Genomic DNA, 16,042 nt, shown 5'->3' with positions numbered 1-16,042 from the left:
AGGCAGCAGTAAGAGTCATGCGATGTTTAACTCGATGTTATCTACGCAGTAATGCAAACCGGAATTTGCAAAGGCCAATTATGACATTTTATTGAGTGGCAGTTATACGGTGATAACTACCTCTATGAAACCAACGCCTGTCAGTGGAAGCCCACTTTTACCCTTTTTATTGAGTGACCATCATAGACAAGTGTGACTAGTATGTCAATGTACACTATCATACATATCTTATATTAGTTCCATGTGTATGTGTGCACTGTATTGCCTGTTGAAAACAGTGTACTTGTCCATACCAGTTGCCAAAATAAATGCAAACCTGCCAGGTTCTCACATTTGAAGACTTTCTATAACATTATCAAATCCAGGACCCATTCTCAGCCCCATGAGATATAAGCTAAATAGTACAAGCCTTTCAGGATCTATAGATGATTTTCCAGATTTTCCAGGTTTTCCAGGATGTGCCAACCCCTACCTGTGGCTTTGTTAACACGTTCCCTACTAACTAGAAATAACAGTATACTTTTGTATTGTACCTGTCAGAAGTTCTTTCCTAGCGACACGTATTTTGGCATAGGCACCTATATAGTGGAACTGCTTTTGCCTCATCAGTGAAACTTTACTCTCTCCCTCGTCATCCATTTGATAGCTCTCAATGTGTCCTGGAGGAAGGGAGTGAGCTTCGACAGGTGAGCATTCTCCATTGATTCCGTAAGATGCACTAGACCTGAAACGATAAGGATAATTAAATCACATTATCGCTGTTCTAAATGTGTTATACGGGATATTATAATCATTAGAAACTGTAATACTGAGTGGGGGAAGAAGTTCCTTTGTATTCGGGATGCCATTAACATTATACAGTTGTCCAATAACAGCAATTTACAGATATTGTGTCTGGATCTTTACCTTCAACCTAATGTGTATCCCACCATTTACTGCACTCTTGAAACTCAACATCAACTTACTTGGCAGCCGTTTCATTACTCTGTTTTTATGTGCTTTTCATCGCAACATCCACTTGTTCTTGCACTTCTTCTTTCACTTTGCAATGAATTTACATGAGCTTCCTTTGCACCACTTCTCTTACTTCCTTCTTAACCTCTTTACCATACTTTCATAACTACTTTTTTCTTCAGTACTTCATAATTTCATTCTTTCATACCTTCTTTAATAATATATATACCATACTTTGCACCTCTCCCTCTTCTCTTACTGTTAGCTACACTTCAGCATCTGCTCCCTCTGTTTCCTCTCTCTGTATAATTATGCGCGCACCTTTTGCCTCCGAGCAGATGGCTAACACTCCGTCATCGGACAGTAGCTTGAAGGCAGGTCTGACGCCGTATGTGTCACGGCCGATATGAACCTGCTTCTCTCTCTGTGTCTAAAATGCAGAAGGCGAATACACCGTCCAGCCTCGCCGCTGCGTATTCGGCCCCACCTTCATGGTAGAGGTGAAGAATCACCTCCCCATCACACTGCGTCTGAAAGTTGAAGCCGTGCTGGAAGCCGACCTAGACGAATGGAAACATCACCGAGAGTGAGAATCGAAGCTCTGCAAAGATTGTGAGCATAAACGAACTTCCGCTGACTGATACGCCGGTGTATATGAATTTTATTATCTTTCCATGTGGGCAACTGAGACAATGATGATATTCACACTGCTATTGTAACTAAACATTCAGAGCCAGTGATTATTTTGCTCACGATAGATGATATATCAGGGTTACTTTTTTTCTACTTTCCCCTTTTTTCTACTTTTCTCTACATTCTTCTCTCCGCATCCCCACCCATCCCCGGCCCATGTCTCCCCCACCGTGCCACCACCATCCACACCAACCCATCCACACCGACCCATCCACACCGACCCCTCCACAGCCTGCCCTGCCTCGCATGCGATCAACTCTCTCTCGTGTCGTTATTCCCTCCGCGTGCGTACGACCGCGCTCTTACCATGCTACTCAATACTGCATGTGAATGCTATCGATGCGATTTCTTTTTTTCTACATTTTTTTCTACAATGAAAAATAGTTATACCTTTTTGTGGTTGTAGATTTCTCCATTATAAATAAGCCACAGGTGTGGAAGCATGTTTACTCTCATAGGCTGCATTCCGTAGAGGTCATCAATAATAGCCAACGGTGAAAGCCAGGCAGCAATGCGGGAACAAATTGATTGTTTATGACTCGATGCGGAAGGCATCTGGTCCCCTGGTAGTGACTTTCAGGACGTTGGCTATTGCTTGGTGATCACCGCATAGCTCCCGAACAAGGCCCATATACCACACATGACGGCGATGAATATTGTGATGATTTAGTACCTATACAAAAAATAATGATATATTATGTTATGTTATAAATCTAATCTAAATCAGGCGCGTAGCCAGGGGGGGGGGCGGCGGTGGGGGCGGTCGCCCCCTCCAAAACGCCGGCCAAAAAGAGAGAGAGAGAAGAGAAAAAGTAAGAGGACGTAGGGAAGAAAAAGGAGCATACAAAGACACATGACAAAGACTGTGTTTAAAAAGATTATAAAAGAAACAACAGATATCTTTTAATTATTAAAAAATTTTTGTAAAATGAGCTTTGAGCCCAGCGCAGTTCGCCTTTCATCCAGCTCGCATAACATATCATGCGTACCCACACAATAATATGACTATCGAGCTCTACGGATATTTTGTGTACAGCGGCGTCGGCGTTCTCTACGTGCCTACTTGTGTATTCTTATTGTGTGTTCTGACCTATCACACAGTCCTGCTAGCAATTATGGAATCTTATGATTAAATGCCTGATTGTTTGGTGATTGGTTGATTTAAACGTCAATTATATTTATCACATGCATGATGCTCTTTTCTGAAGATATCCTAAAAAAAATCGAAAATCTTGTTTAACAATAAATCCCATTTATTTTGAACATTTAGAGGATTAAGAGTTGAGAACGGTACAACGAATGTCTTCTTTCTCTAATAATTTAATGAAACGTCAGAGCTTCGCGCTTCGCGCGGGAGGGGGAAACTCCCCCCTCCTGACACCACCCCCTATGCGAAGCGCGCCTCGCGCGCTCTTTTCAGTGATCCGCACCAGGGGCGTAAATCCCGGGGGATGGGGGATGCATCCCCCCACTCTTGAAGGAAGGGGGGGATGGCCTGTACAAATACCCCCCTCCTAAGATTTAAAAAAAAGAAAGAAAGAAAGAAGAAGAAGGAAAAAGAAAGAAATGTGATTGTTTCAATTTCAGCATAATGCATGAGAAATGAGTTTTTTAAATGTCTGTAACTGCATTTACTGTAGTCGCATAACTGTATAGCCAACAGTACAATTCAGTGTTAATCATGGCTATTGCATGGTATGCAAGACAGACTTTCAAGTGTGGCCACGGAGGAAGGAGTGGACTGCCAGAGGCATATAGTCTCTCAAAAGTACAAGTGCTATGCGGGTGCAGTGGATCTACACCCAATATATCAAGCTTCTTTGCGGCAGATAGAGAATTGTCTGTCTTGACGCAGAAGTGAGATTTACGGATTATTTAATTGAACACAATGTGCCTTTGAGGGCGGCAGACCATGGCAAATGAACTCTTCAGAAAATGTTTCCAGACTCACAAATAGCCAAAAAGTATAGTTGCAAACATACAAAACACCCGTGAAATTGTGGAGAAATTGCATTCTTACGTACATGTATTATTACTATAGTAACCTAACTGTGTACGCTCTCTGAAAAGTAATGAAAAGTCTAGGGTTGAGATAGTGCCATCAGACATGAGAATATGGCCCACAGTATGCCTCAGATTGCAGGAGAATGGCTTAAATATTTCAAAATTCTTCTGGGGGGCATGCCCCAGACCCCCTAGCAACTGACATGCCTACGGCACGTGCAAACGTACGGTTGTCAAATTTGGCTATGTGCGTGCATGTATGTATGCATGTATAAATATATGTACGTGTTGTTGTGTGTGTGTGTGTGTGTGTGTGTGATGTGTGTGTGTGTGTGTGCAGCGTGTGTGTGTGTGGTGTGTGTGTTGGTGTGCGTGTGTGGTGTGTGCGTGTGTGGTGGGTAACTTTGTTGTTTGTTCGTTTGTGTGTGTATGTGTGTGTGTGTTGTGTGTTGTGTGCTGTGTGTGGTGTGTGTGTGTGTGATGTGTGTGTGTGTGTGTGTGTGTATGTTCGTCGCGTGCGCGATCGCGCGCGTGTGCGTAAATTAATTGTGGGCTTGTGCTCGTGCTAGTATGTGATGGCATATCGCCGATCATCCCCCCACTCCTCGGTACGGATTTTACGCCCTGATTCTCACCACTTCACGTAGCTCATTGCCGCCCCCCTCCAAAATAAAATCCTAGCTACGCGCCTGATCTAAATCATGTTGTATTGTAAATTAAACTATGATGTATACGTGTACGGAAATGTGTAACAACAAATCAAACTAAACTAAACCAAACTAAAGTATAGACTACTTACATGCGTGGATACCGGTAAACTCACTCTCCTGGACAGTGCACGCGTCGGGAGCTACGAGAACAACGTGGATATAGGCCCATAGGCCGTGCTCTACTAAATGGAGTGTCTAGGGGCGGATCCAGTGCTGAGGCTAGACAGTATTTTTTCAGATTTTAAGGGCACATCCTCCCAAAAGGGCACACCACCCCACAGTGAGCGCCGCCAGGCGCGAAGCACATGGCGGGAGGTCTGGGGGGCCTCCCCCAGGAAATTTCAAAATTTCAAGGGTCCCTGGCGCACAAAAAATGAGCACCATTGGCACACATTCAGTCAAGCAGCAATAGCTAAAAACCATATGGAATTTTATTTCTCCTTCATTTTGCCTGCCGGCTTGCATACCAGCAATTAATGCAGAATGATTCAGCACTTTCTTTTTCAGAATAAAAGCTTAGTTTTGTTACCATGTAAAATTCGATTTCCTTCAAGTCCTGTCAATGATCAGAAGAAAGAAAACAAATAAAGAATATAGCACAAATTCATCAAATTGATTTTCTGTATTTTTGTATTTTCTGTAAATTTCGAAGGGCACTTTGAAATCCTGAGAGACATGATACATGATTGCGTGGCTCCTCAGCCATGGAGCCGGCCCTGGATGTCACCATAGTGTCACGTAGTCCAGTAGCAGTGCACACGGAGCCCACTCGGTCGCGGGCCAAAAAAATATATCACCTCAAAATGAAAATTGATAACACCTCACGCTCAACTTTAGTTGGCATTCAAGAAGCGTGCATGGGGTGCATCCTCCGATAAGAAGTGGGTCACATGTACCATTCCGGACTCATTCTGCATCAGTCCGGACCCACGCTGCGTGCGTGTGTATGTGTGTGTGGTGCTGTTGTGCGTGTGGGTTGCAGTGTGTGTGTGTGTGAGTGTTGTGTGTGTCGTGTGCTGGGGTGTGTGTCTGTGCTGTGTGTGTTGTGTGCTGTGTGTGTGTGTGTGTGTGTGTGTGTGCGTGCTGTGTGTGTGTGTGCGTGCTTTGTTGCGTGCAAGTACGTGCGGTGTGTGCGCCGCGGTGTGTTTTCTGTGCGCGTACGTGCGTGTATGTGTAGTGGTGCTGCGCGCGTGCGTCGCGCACGTGCGGGGTATGCGTTTTTTGCGTGGTTGTGTCGGTGTATTGGGCGGGTGGGGAGTCGTGCGTGCGTGTATGTGGTGTGTAATCTGTGCGTGCGTGCTGTTGCGTTTTTGCGTGTGGTTGTGTGTGTGTGTTGGCTGTGTCTCGTGCGTGTGCGGCGTAGCAGTGCGTGCGTGCGTGCGCATGGCGTTTTTACGTGGTTGGTGTGTGCGGTGTCTTGTGTGCGGCATGTGTTTCTTTGTACGTGCGTGTGCATGTGTTGTGTGGTGTGTATGCGCGTGGGCTGCGTGCGCACGTGCGTTAATGCGCTGGTTTTGTGTGCGTGTGTTTTTGTGCGCGTAGCGCGTGTGTGCGCCCGTGCGACTTGTGTGCGCCCGTGCGTGTGTGTGCGCGCGTGCGTGTGGTGGCGCGTTGCGTTTCTGTGTGCGTCGTGCGCGCGGTGCAGGGCCGGACTAAGCGATGTGGGGGGCCCGGGGCACGCAATTGTGTGGGGCCCCTATAGTCTGTTATTTTTTCTGCACTTTCATGCTTGCAAATTCAGACAGTATTTTATCGTGTTTCACGAATTTAAAATGTCAGCTTTCGATAGCGAGAAATACTGAGCGTTTACCAGTCTCTGTTGGCTCATCGTGGTTCTCATGTGATTTTTAATCAACTTGGAGTTTAAAAAAATGACCTTTCACCGCTACAATTCGAGACCATCAATGAGAGATAGATTCTCAGAGCATTTCGGTATTAGGGAAAGTGTCCTTCAGCTGAACAGCAAAATTCAGTCATCGAGAAACAGCATGGGAACGCATTCACTTTAAACGTTACATGCTAAGAATTTTGTGGATCACAATTACGCAGTTTTGGTAAATTTTTAGCGATACTCTAAATGTGGGGGGCCCCAAATGTGGGGGGCCCGCGGGCACGTGCCCCGTTTGCCCCGCCCTTAATCCGCTAATGTGCGCGCGGCGTGTGTGTGCTGTGCGTGTTGTTGTGTTGTGTGTATGTGCGTTTTTGCGTGGTTGTGTACCTTTTAGTGTTTAGACAGCATATGGTAAATTACCAAAAGCCAGGCAGCGAAACGCAGAAAAATCTACCGGAAGGCATTCAAAGACAATGAAAAATTTAAGGAAAGATAGGCGGAGAAATCAGTAAAAATAACATATAGTTTCTATACGTAAATCGTGGTAAATACATTAAAAGCCGCATTATTTTTATTGAAAATCCCTATTTACTTATAAAACATCCAAGAGATGGCGCTGTGGCATGTAAACATTGGCTCCCGTATTTGAGTACCTTATTATTATTATTATTATTATTATTATTATTATTAGTGTAAGGAGCGGAGCTCGGACCGGACGATGGATAAAACCCGGCCCGGACCACGAGGTCAGAGTCCGGGTTTTATGCAGGTTTTCCGGGTCGGGTCCGGGTCCGGGTTTTATTCACACCCATCTTGTGGTAGCGTGGCACGTGTACACGTAGTACTCGTAGTCGTAGTCGTAGCCCCCGACGCGTGCACTGTTCAGGAGACATAGAGTGAGTTTACCGGTATCCACGCATGTAAGCAGTCTATACTTTAGTTTGGTTTAGTTTAGTTTTATTTGTTGCTAAACATTTCCGTACACGTATACATCATACTCATAGTTTAATTTACAATACTGTATACTTTTTATTTTTTATTAGGCAATTATCCATCATATATTATATGATACTAATACTATCTATACATTGCATACTTTTACAATAAAAATTTGAATTCATAAAATTGGATAATTACCAAGGATATATACACAAAAAGCATGACTAGCACACTTATTTACATTGGGGTCCTTGTTTTGCTGAATCTACATGAGCATGATTTAGATTAGATTATAAATATAACATAACATAATATATCATTATTTCTTGTATAGCTTATAGGTACTAAATCATCACAATATTCATCGCCGTCATGTGTGGTATATGGGCCTTGTTCGGGAGCTATGCGGTGATCACCAAGCAAATAGCCAACGTCCTGAAAGTCAGTTACAGGGGACCAGATGCCTTCCGCATCGAGTCAAACAATCACTTGTTCCCGCACTGCTGCCTGGCGTTTCACCGCTTGGCTATTGTTGATGACCTCTACGGAATGCAGCCTATGAGAGTAAACATGCTTCCACACCTGTGGCTCATTTATAATGGAGAAATCTATAACCACAAAAGGGTACATCCATTTTTCATTCTATTGTAGAAAAAAAGAGACCGTGATATATCATCTATTGTGAGCAAAATAATCACTGGCTCTGAATGTTTAGTTACAATAGCAGTGTGAATATCATAATTGTCTTAGTTGCCCACATGGAAAGATAATAAAATTCATATACATCGGTGTATCAGTCAGCGGAAATTCGTTCATGCTCACAATCTTTGCAGAGCTTCGATTCTCACTCTCGGTGATGTTTGCATTCGTCTAGGTTGGCTTCCAGCACGGCTTCAACTTTCAGACGCAGAGTGATGGGGAGGTGATTCTTCACCTCTACCATGAGGGTGGGGCTGAATACGCAGCGGCGAGGCTGGACGGTGTATTTGCCTTCTGCATTTTAGACACAGAGAAGAAGCAGGTTCACATCGGCCGTGACACATACGGCGTCAGACCTGCCTTCAAGCTACTGTCCGATAACGGAGTGTTAGCCATCTGCTCGGAGGCAAAAGGTGCGCGCATAATTATACAGAGAGAGGAAACAGAGGGAGCAGATGCTGAAGTATAGCTAACAGTAAGAGAAGAGGGAGAGGTGCACAGTATGGTAAGAATATTAAAGAAGGTATGAAAGAATGAAATTATGAAGTATGGTAACGAGGTTAAGAAGGAAGTAAGAGAAGTGGTGCAAAGGAAGCTCATGTTAAAATTCATTGCAAAGTGAAAGGAGAAGTGCAAGAAAATGTTGATGTTGTGATGAAGAGCACATAAAAACAGAGTAATAAAACGGATACCAAGTAAGTTGATGTTGAGTTTCAGAGTGCAGTAAATGGTGGGATACACATTAGGTTGAAGGTAAAGATCCAGACACAATATCTGTAAATTGCTGTTATTGGACAACTGCATGTATAATGTTAATGGCATCCCGAATACTAGTGATGTCATGATCATCGATTATACTCGATCATCGGTTGAACAGTGGCTCGAACCAAGCGCTTGGTTATCAAAATCCATAATCGATTTCATCAAGAAAAAAAAATTCAAAAAAAAAAATCAAAAAAGTGATGAGAATCAGAGATATCATCACTACTATACAAGTTATCCTTTATTAACATACATGTATTCTACACGCATTAGGAAACAGTGCAAAACAAACAGTAAACAGGACTAAACAGAGTACATACATGCACACACGTACATGCACACGACGTTACGGCACAGGCAGGCATGCAACACCCCGAGTAACGCATTGTAACCGATCATCGTTACTTGGGTCCAACGATGATCGATTACGAAATTACAACCGATTAACAACACTACCGAATACAACGGGACTTCTTCCCCCACTCAATATTACAGCTTCTAGTGATTATAATATCCGTATAACACATTTAGAACAGCGATATGTGATTTAATTATTCCCTTATCGTTTCGCAGGTCTAGTGCATCTTACGGAATCAATGGAGAATGCTGCACCTGTCGAAGCCTCACTCCCTTCCCTCCAGGACACATTGAGAGCTATCAAATGGATGACGAGCGGAGAGAGTAAAGTTACACTGATAGAGCAAAAGCAGTTCCAACGATATAGGTGCTATGCCCAAATACGTGTCGGCTGGGGAAAGAACTTCTGGCAGGTAACATACAAAAGTATACTGTTATTTCTAGTTTAGTAGTGGAACGTGTTAACAAAGCACAGGTAGGTTTAGGCACAGTCCTGGAAAACCTGGAAAATTCTGGAAAATCATCTATGATCCTGAAAGGCCTTGTACTATTTGGGTTATAGTCTGGGCAGGCTGAGAAATGGGTCCTGGATTTGCTAATTTATAGAAAAGTCTTCAGTGTGAGAACCTGGCAGGTTTGCATTTATTTTGGCAACTGGTATGGACAAGTACACCTGTTTCAACAGGCAATACAGTGCACACATACAATGAACGGTATAGGATATGTATGATAGTGATACATTGAATACTAGTCACACTTGTCTATGATGGTCACTCAATAAAAGGGTAAAAGTGGGCTTTACTGACAGGCGTTGGTTTCATAGAGGTGGTATCACGTATAACTACGCACTCAATAGAATTAATTGTCTAATTGGCCTTGCAAATCCGTGTTTGCATTTACTGGCGAGTAACACTGAGTTAAACATTCGCAGTGACTCTTACTGCTGCTGTGAAGAAGAGAATGATGTCTGATCGGCGAATTGGCTGCTTACTATCAGGTACTAGAATATTGAACCACATCTTCTAGTTTCTCACAACCATGAACCTACTACTTGTTATGTGTGATATGTCAATGTTCAACCTCTTGAAAAGTTGCATTTGGACTCTTGACTAACATTTGAAGCTTGACCATTTTTATATACTATCATACCTTTGATTAAATTATAAAAAAACCACTTTAAAATATTGTTTAGCTTTCTGGATTGTCACTTGGATGACAATTCTATTACCTTATAAAATTCACTCGTCGGCATTTCTGTTGGTCCCTTATGTGTTTGTTATACTCTTTGATCTTTTATATTAAAGATGTGTGTTTTCGTTTGTCTTCGCAACTGGTATTTCTATCCATGTGCTGTACAGGCGGACTTGACTCCAGTCTCATTGCTGCATTGGCTGTTAATGCAGCAAAGAATGAGTTTGTAAGCTACCCGATACAGACATTTTCAATTGGTATGGAGGGAAGTCCTGATCTGGCAGCTGCTCAAAAGGTTAGCTAGCTGAACGAACGGATGAAAATATTACATGCTTTTATATAATAGCTTTGATCTCACTGGATTAAAAAAAGCAGATCATATTTGCTATGACTCTCATTAGCACATGGGCCATTACTTTGTGACTGCTGTGGAGTGAAATTTCTCAAACTATACAAAGTCGTGGAGAAGGAAAACAATTGTTTTCGCCGGGGGGGGGGGGGGAGCACTCCCATTGTTAAAGGTACGCTGCGCCGACGGCCGTGGACAGGGTATATTTTTCCAAGCATCATTATTCGCACAGGGTATAGTTTCGAACTATCAATAATTGGGGCACAGGGTTAGTCTAGAATACCCACCTCATCAAGCTGCATAATCTGGGCGCTAATATTGGCAAAACAATATTGGGGTCAAATATCACCAGGCATCAATTAATATTCGCACCAATATCGGCCCAATATTATTGGCAAAATCAATGATTGGGCCAATATCAGCCAGGCGGCGATATTGGAGTCGCAATATCTGCCTATATTGACAGTGTAGGACTAGGGGACATAGAGCACAGTGGTGAATATTGCAACAGGGTATACCTTGTTAAGCGTGCAGTATAATGGCACATGGCGTATTTCTAAGCGGCGCCGCGAACAGCTGGTTTGCGCACGGCGGTCAGGTTTCAAGGTCGCCCGAAGGCAACCCCCTATCAGTTCGACGGCGAGTGCCCACCAAGTGTTTTCGTCATTCTGATTATCTTCGTTTGAGTTAAAATTAGGTGTTACAATCTACGAAACTCTAGGTGGCTGATCACATAGGCAGTGAGCATCACCGAAGCCGTCCTGGGTGCTTGCACACCTGAACGAAGGAGTTGCCACACTTGCAAGACGTCATTTATCACCGTTGAGTTCATACGATATCACGACGATAGGCAATCTGCTTGGTAAGAATCAGAGCCTACATACTAATAGCCACATATATGTGGGCTTTTGAAATTAGAGAGCACATACCCACGCAGTACGTCTTGGCATGAAAGACTATCTAGTGCAGAATATCCTCACTTTAGTAATGCATAATACGCTCTGGCTGTACGCCTGAGAAAAATATACTGGGGGGGGGGCAAATATGTTGTGAATCCAAGCTGAATAATACAGGTGGACATATACTGCCCAGGCCCACGGTTGATATGTATGGTAAGCTCCTGTATGGTCTTTAAGGCAAGTTTGGTTTTTCTCAGATGCAGCTGCTTAAGTTGTACTTTAATTTTCTTAGGCTAATTTACATTTATTAAGTTTTTGGATTATATAATTTCTCCAAACTTTACCAAGCTGAGGCCAGCAAACGTGCCCTCCCCTTTGCTTCCAGAATGCTAGCAGAGCCCTATCTTTCGTGTTCTCTAGCATCAAGCACAACACAGTTTGCCAGTTCAGGAAGATTTTGCCCCCTCCCACTAGATATATTTAAGGTTTCTGCCTTCTTTGCAATAAGACACTATTGTTTATATTAAAATTCGATATTATAAGCAAGGAGGTCTTTTTCAAAGAGTTTCTGAAGTAATTTTTTTGCTAATTTTTATGTTTATAGGTAATGTACTAGTTAGCAAGTAGCATTTCTGGAGAACTACAGGACACTGTGTTGTGCATTCTCGGGTGAAGGGCGATGAGCTGTGCCAGGTCGATACATATATTTCCACAATGTGAGCATTACAGCACCCATCACAGGAGAAATCGTGTTATAGCACACAAAGCTGTAGGCATCATTATTGTAATTTCTTGACAAGTATCTAATACGTCGTACGCGCGATAGGCGTTTTGCATGTCACACTTGCCGATCCATAATTTAGCCAGAAATGTACTTTAAATAAATGCGATTCATGGTATGCAAGTGCTATTGAAAGATATTAATAGATTTTTTTTACTCAGCGCCCGCATTTCAGCAAGAAGAGGGCGATAAGGAGTAGCACACGACTTCTTCAGTGATCTTTACTATGTTTGACAACCTAAGAGCAGACGGCAACCAATCTGCGGACTGATGCGGTAGCTTGTGGCAAAGTCGTTGTTTGCTTAAACTCTCTAAGAAGATGAGTTTGTTTAGCCCTATTTTTAATTTAGAAAAGTCTATGGTTTATAGAATGCTAAATTTAATCAGTCAGGTAATGCATAAAATGTTATTCAGCCACACTTCTGTAGCCTCTTGCCGCTGCGAGCTGTATTTGCCTTATTTATACTACTTGTACCAGCACATTGACCATAAGGCTACCGCATATTGACTTCATGACAGCTACCATGAATTTAACTACACGAATATTTGTAGCCTTGCTGACCGAGCGCCTCGTGTGAATTCCATGCGCTCGGGCTTTGTCGATTCAGAGTTGGACGTTGGCGGTGCCCTTCTGCGACCACTCAGTTCTCTGCCTACTACCTATCGGTGCTAGCCTCCGAGCGTCAGCCGGGCGACATGGGTGGAGAAGTAGCCGTTCTTCAGAAAGGCCTTTCTCCGGCATGGGTCTCATTCGCCGGGAGGATATCCTGTTGGCGGCGCGAAGGAAGGCGTTCAGCGATGGCGTCTCGTAAGGAGAAGGCATACTTGGTTGAGACATTTGCAAAAGGCACCTTTGAGAGCAAATGGTGTGTACTGTGTTGTGCATGCCATGTGTGTGTACGTGTTTCTTTCTCTCTCTCTCTCTCGATACTGATCTCTCTCTCTCTCTCTCTTTCACTCCTAATTCTCTCTACTCTCCTCTGCGCATCTGTGGTGCTGTGTTTGTGTAACACGTGCGGTGCGTGCGTAGCGCGTTGGCGTACGTGAGTGTGTGTTGTGTGTGGTGTGTGTGTGTGTGTTAGTGTGCGTTGCGTCAGCGTGGCTGTGTGTTGTACGTGTTTCTGTGCTGTGTGTGGTGTGTAGTATGCGTGCGTGGCGTGACGTGCCCGTGCGTGTAGTGTGTTGTCTCTGTGTTGTCGTGGTGTGTGCACGTGCGCGTAGTGTGTGTGCACTGTGCGCGTGTGGGTGCAGCGCGCGCATTGTGTTGTGCGAACGTGGCGCGTTGTGTCGTGTGCGTCATAGTGTGTGTGCGCTATTCTTGTTATGCGGCAATCGTATTGGTCCGCGTGTTTGTATTTGTGCCATGTGGCGTGTGCGTGTGCGTGCATGCATGTGCGTGTGCGTGCATGAATGTGCATGCTTATAATCACGAGGATGATTGACCTTTTTTCAATGGTTATTCGTATCACCGCATAAATTTATAACCAACACTTGACTTAAAAACCTAAGATAACATTCAGAATATCTCTTGATCTTTGGAACTGGTGATACAGTCCTTGGTATTACATCTAACTCGCATTTCTGGGCCTACGTGTCAAATTATATATTCATATATAATATATATATAATTTAATGTATTACAAATCAAGGTGATGTTATTGTTTTAGGTTTCTGATAAAGAGATGGCAGAAGCTGCTGAGAAGTATCCACTAAACACCCCCACCACAAAGGAGGCTTGTTACTATCGACAAATATTTGAGAGTTATTATCCTGATCATGGCGACTGGATCTCTTACATGTGGATGCCAAAGTGGACTGAGGCAACTGACCCATCTGCGCGCACCCTGCGACATTATAAGTCATGAGCACAGTACAGAGAGAAAGATAGATATAGAGAGATGGAGAGAACGAAAGAGGGAGAGAGAGAGATAGGGAGATAGAGGGATGCTTTCTCGTTTGCTAAATTGCCGGGGAATGGCTATGGACATTGGTCCCAAGGACAAAATTTATGATATAGTTTTATATGCCTGTTAGAATATATCTGTGTATGCCACCTGACTAAAATCACGCGTTATATTTACAGAATTCTCTGTCGGTTCACATGTGAGTCTATAAGGTAACGCAAGTGTAGAAGTGTAGTGTAGACTGGAATTTTATCACTTAAGCTCGGCGCACACGTGAGTTATTTTACTCAAGTAAAATGACGATTGAGTCATTTTACTCACGTGTGCGGTGGATTTTCGTTGAGTAATTTGACGCATGCGTTATTTTACTCACGTGTGCTGCGGATTTTCGTTGAGTAATTTGACTCATGCGTCATTTTACTTGTGTAAAATAACTCACGTGTGCGCCGGGCTTTATTAGTAATCCGATTTGTATGTCACCTGACTAAAATTGCGCGTTATATTTGCAGAATTCTATGTCGGTTCAGATGTGAGTGGTAACGCAAGTGTAGAAGTGCATTTAGACTGGAATTCTATTCGGTTTGTATTCCAGTTTTATGGTTAAAAATACACCATGTACGTGCACAGCATACTGTGTGCATCGATATGCGCGTACTTATTCTGTGTACTGTTATTAGGAAGTTATTATTCTGTCCATGGTGTTGTTACTTCGCTTTCCAGTCTGAATATGTACGTTCACTGTTCACCATCGCTGTCATCTGGTCAGCCTTGCTGGATCCTGCCGGGTGAACAATGCCACACTAACTATTATTATCAGCAGTAAGTTAAAAACAAATTGTTATTTTATTGCTCCTGATATAATTTGTTGTCGTCTGTTGTTATCTGACCATTCCTGAAATTAGGAGCATCAATTTGCATTTCAGTATAGATGTGCAAAAAGAAAAGCTCACTGAAACGATATAATAACGTTGTTGAAATGTGAGGTATGTCTATACCTTATGTTATTTTAAGATACTATGTCCACATGAATCACTTGCTCTGATAAAAAAAAAATCCTTATATATATCTATCTATATAATCTTTATACGCAAAAGTGAAATAAAATCGAGTGAGTGGGAAAATAAGTACGTTTCAATATTCTGCTCTATATCGTTAGAGCGTGTATTTCTTCACACGCACGTCCGCTCGCACGCACGCACGTACTTACACACACATACTCACGAGTAAGTTTGCATGTGTGTGTGTGTGTTTGTGCGTGTGAGTTAATAGTGCTAGTCATGTGTTAGGTTTCGCCGGGCTTTTTTTGATGAATTATTGCCTTTGCCTTAATGGAAAGATATAACCCCATGCACGCTTGCCAGTAAATACGTAGGCAGCTATTCTGCCAACAGACTTCGCTGCACATCCTCGCCAAGACGCCTCGTAATTCACGGCGGGAAGTCGCACGCTTCCCGGCGGCTCTTCGCCCCACACGTCGGTGAAGCTCTAGAGCCGCTCCAGCCTCCCCCCATCCCTCTCACTTCCCTCATCCTACTCCCAGCCCTTACCCATCCTCTCCCAGCTTCCTCATTTTCTCCCAGCCCCCCACATCTTCTCCCAGCATCCACATCCTCTCCCAGCTTCCCCATCCTCTCTCCCAAGCTCTCCCCATCCTCTCACAGTCACCCACCAATCTTCTCCCAGCCTCCCCATCCTCTCCCAGCTTCCCCATCCTCTCCCAGCATCCCCATCCTCTCCCAGCTTCCCCATCCTCTCCCAGCCCCCCACATCCTCTCCTCAAAGAACACGACAGTAATTACAATTGTTTGGCGGAGGTAAGGAAAAATACGAGTATTTATGATACAAATTCATTTATTTAACGTTCTTTATGTTGTAACGTTATCTATCTAATGTATTTGAAAGGATACATCGATTCATCATAAAACAAATTTTCTCCTATATATTGTCATGAAATTTAATGAAATGTTTG

At 43.4% G+C, this 16,042-nt stretch overlaps 1 protein-coding gene and 1 long non-coding RNA gene across 2 annotated transcripts; one reads left to right on the top strand and one right to left on the bottom strand.

Moving 5' to 3' along the window:
• Positions 1-638: 638 nt before the first annotated feature.
• On the bottom strand, positions 639-2,122 carry LOC106811980. The gene is made up of 3 exons (XR_001394235.1): positions 2,038-2,122; positions 1,276-1,514; positions 639-724 (listed from the first exon to the last, which is right to left on the bottom strand). It is a non-coding gene; the product is annotated as an uncharacterized LOC106811980 (long non-coding RNA).
• Positions 2,123-6,998: 4,876 nt separating this feature from the next.
• LOC106811717 (asparagine synthetase [glutamine-hydrolyzing]-like) lies at positions 6,999-14,412 on the top strand. Its single transcript, XM_014815427.1, has 12 exons — positions 6,999-7,112; positions 7,466-7,755; positions 8,006-8,298; positions 8,550-8,560; positions 9,166-9,362; positions 9,556-9,583; positions 9,881-9,946; positions 10,308-10,435; positions 11,211-11,254; positions 12,689-12,792; positions 12,931-13,032; positions 13,835-14,412. The coding sequence occupies exons 2-12, from the start codon at positions 7,504-7,506 to the stop codon at positions 14,032-14,034; spliced, it is 1,425 nt and encodes a 474-aa protein (XP_014670913.1). The 5' UTR covers positions 6,999-7,112; positions 7,466-7,503; the 3' UTR covers positions 14,035-14,412.
• Positions 14,413-16,042: the final 1,630 nt, after the last annotated feature.

The sequence above is a fragment of the Priapulus caudatus genome, unplaced genomic scaffold (genome assembly GCF_000485595.1).
Source record: "Priapulus caudatus unplaced genomic scaffold, Priapulus_caudatus-5.0.1 Scaffold20, whole genome shotgun sequence".
Lineage (NCBI taxonomy): Eukaryota > Metazoa > Priapulida > Priapulimorpha > Priapulimorphida > Priapulidae > Priapulus > Priapulus caudatus.
The sequence above is the reverse complement of the archived record's forward strand: the minus strand, read 5'-3'. Positions and strand labels throughout refer to the sequence as shown.

Excerpts from the sequence above, each read along its gene's own strand:
- LOC106811717 (XM_014815427.1), top strand. The coding sequence starts at position 7,504 with ATGTGTGGTATATGGGCCTTGTTCGGGAGCTATGCGGTGATCACCAAG. Across the intron at positions 9,947-10,307 it reads AATTGGCTGCTTACTATCAG|GCGGACTTGACTCCAGTCTC; the intron begins GTACTAGAATAT and ends TGTGCTGTACAG. Across the intron at positions 10,436-11,210 it reads ATCTGGCAGCTGCTCAAAAG|GTGGCTGATCACATAGGCAG; the intron begins GTTAGCTAGCTG and ends ACGAAACTCTAG.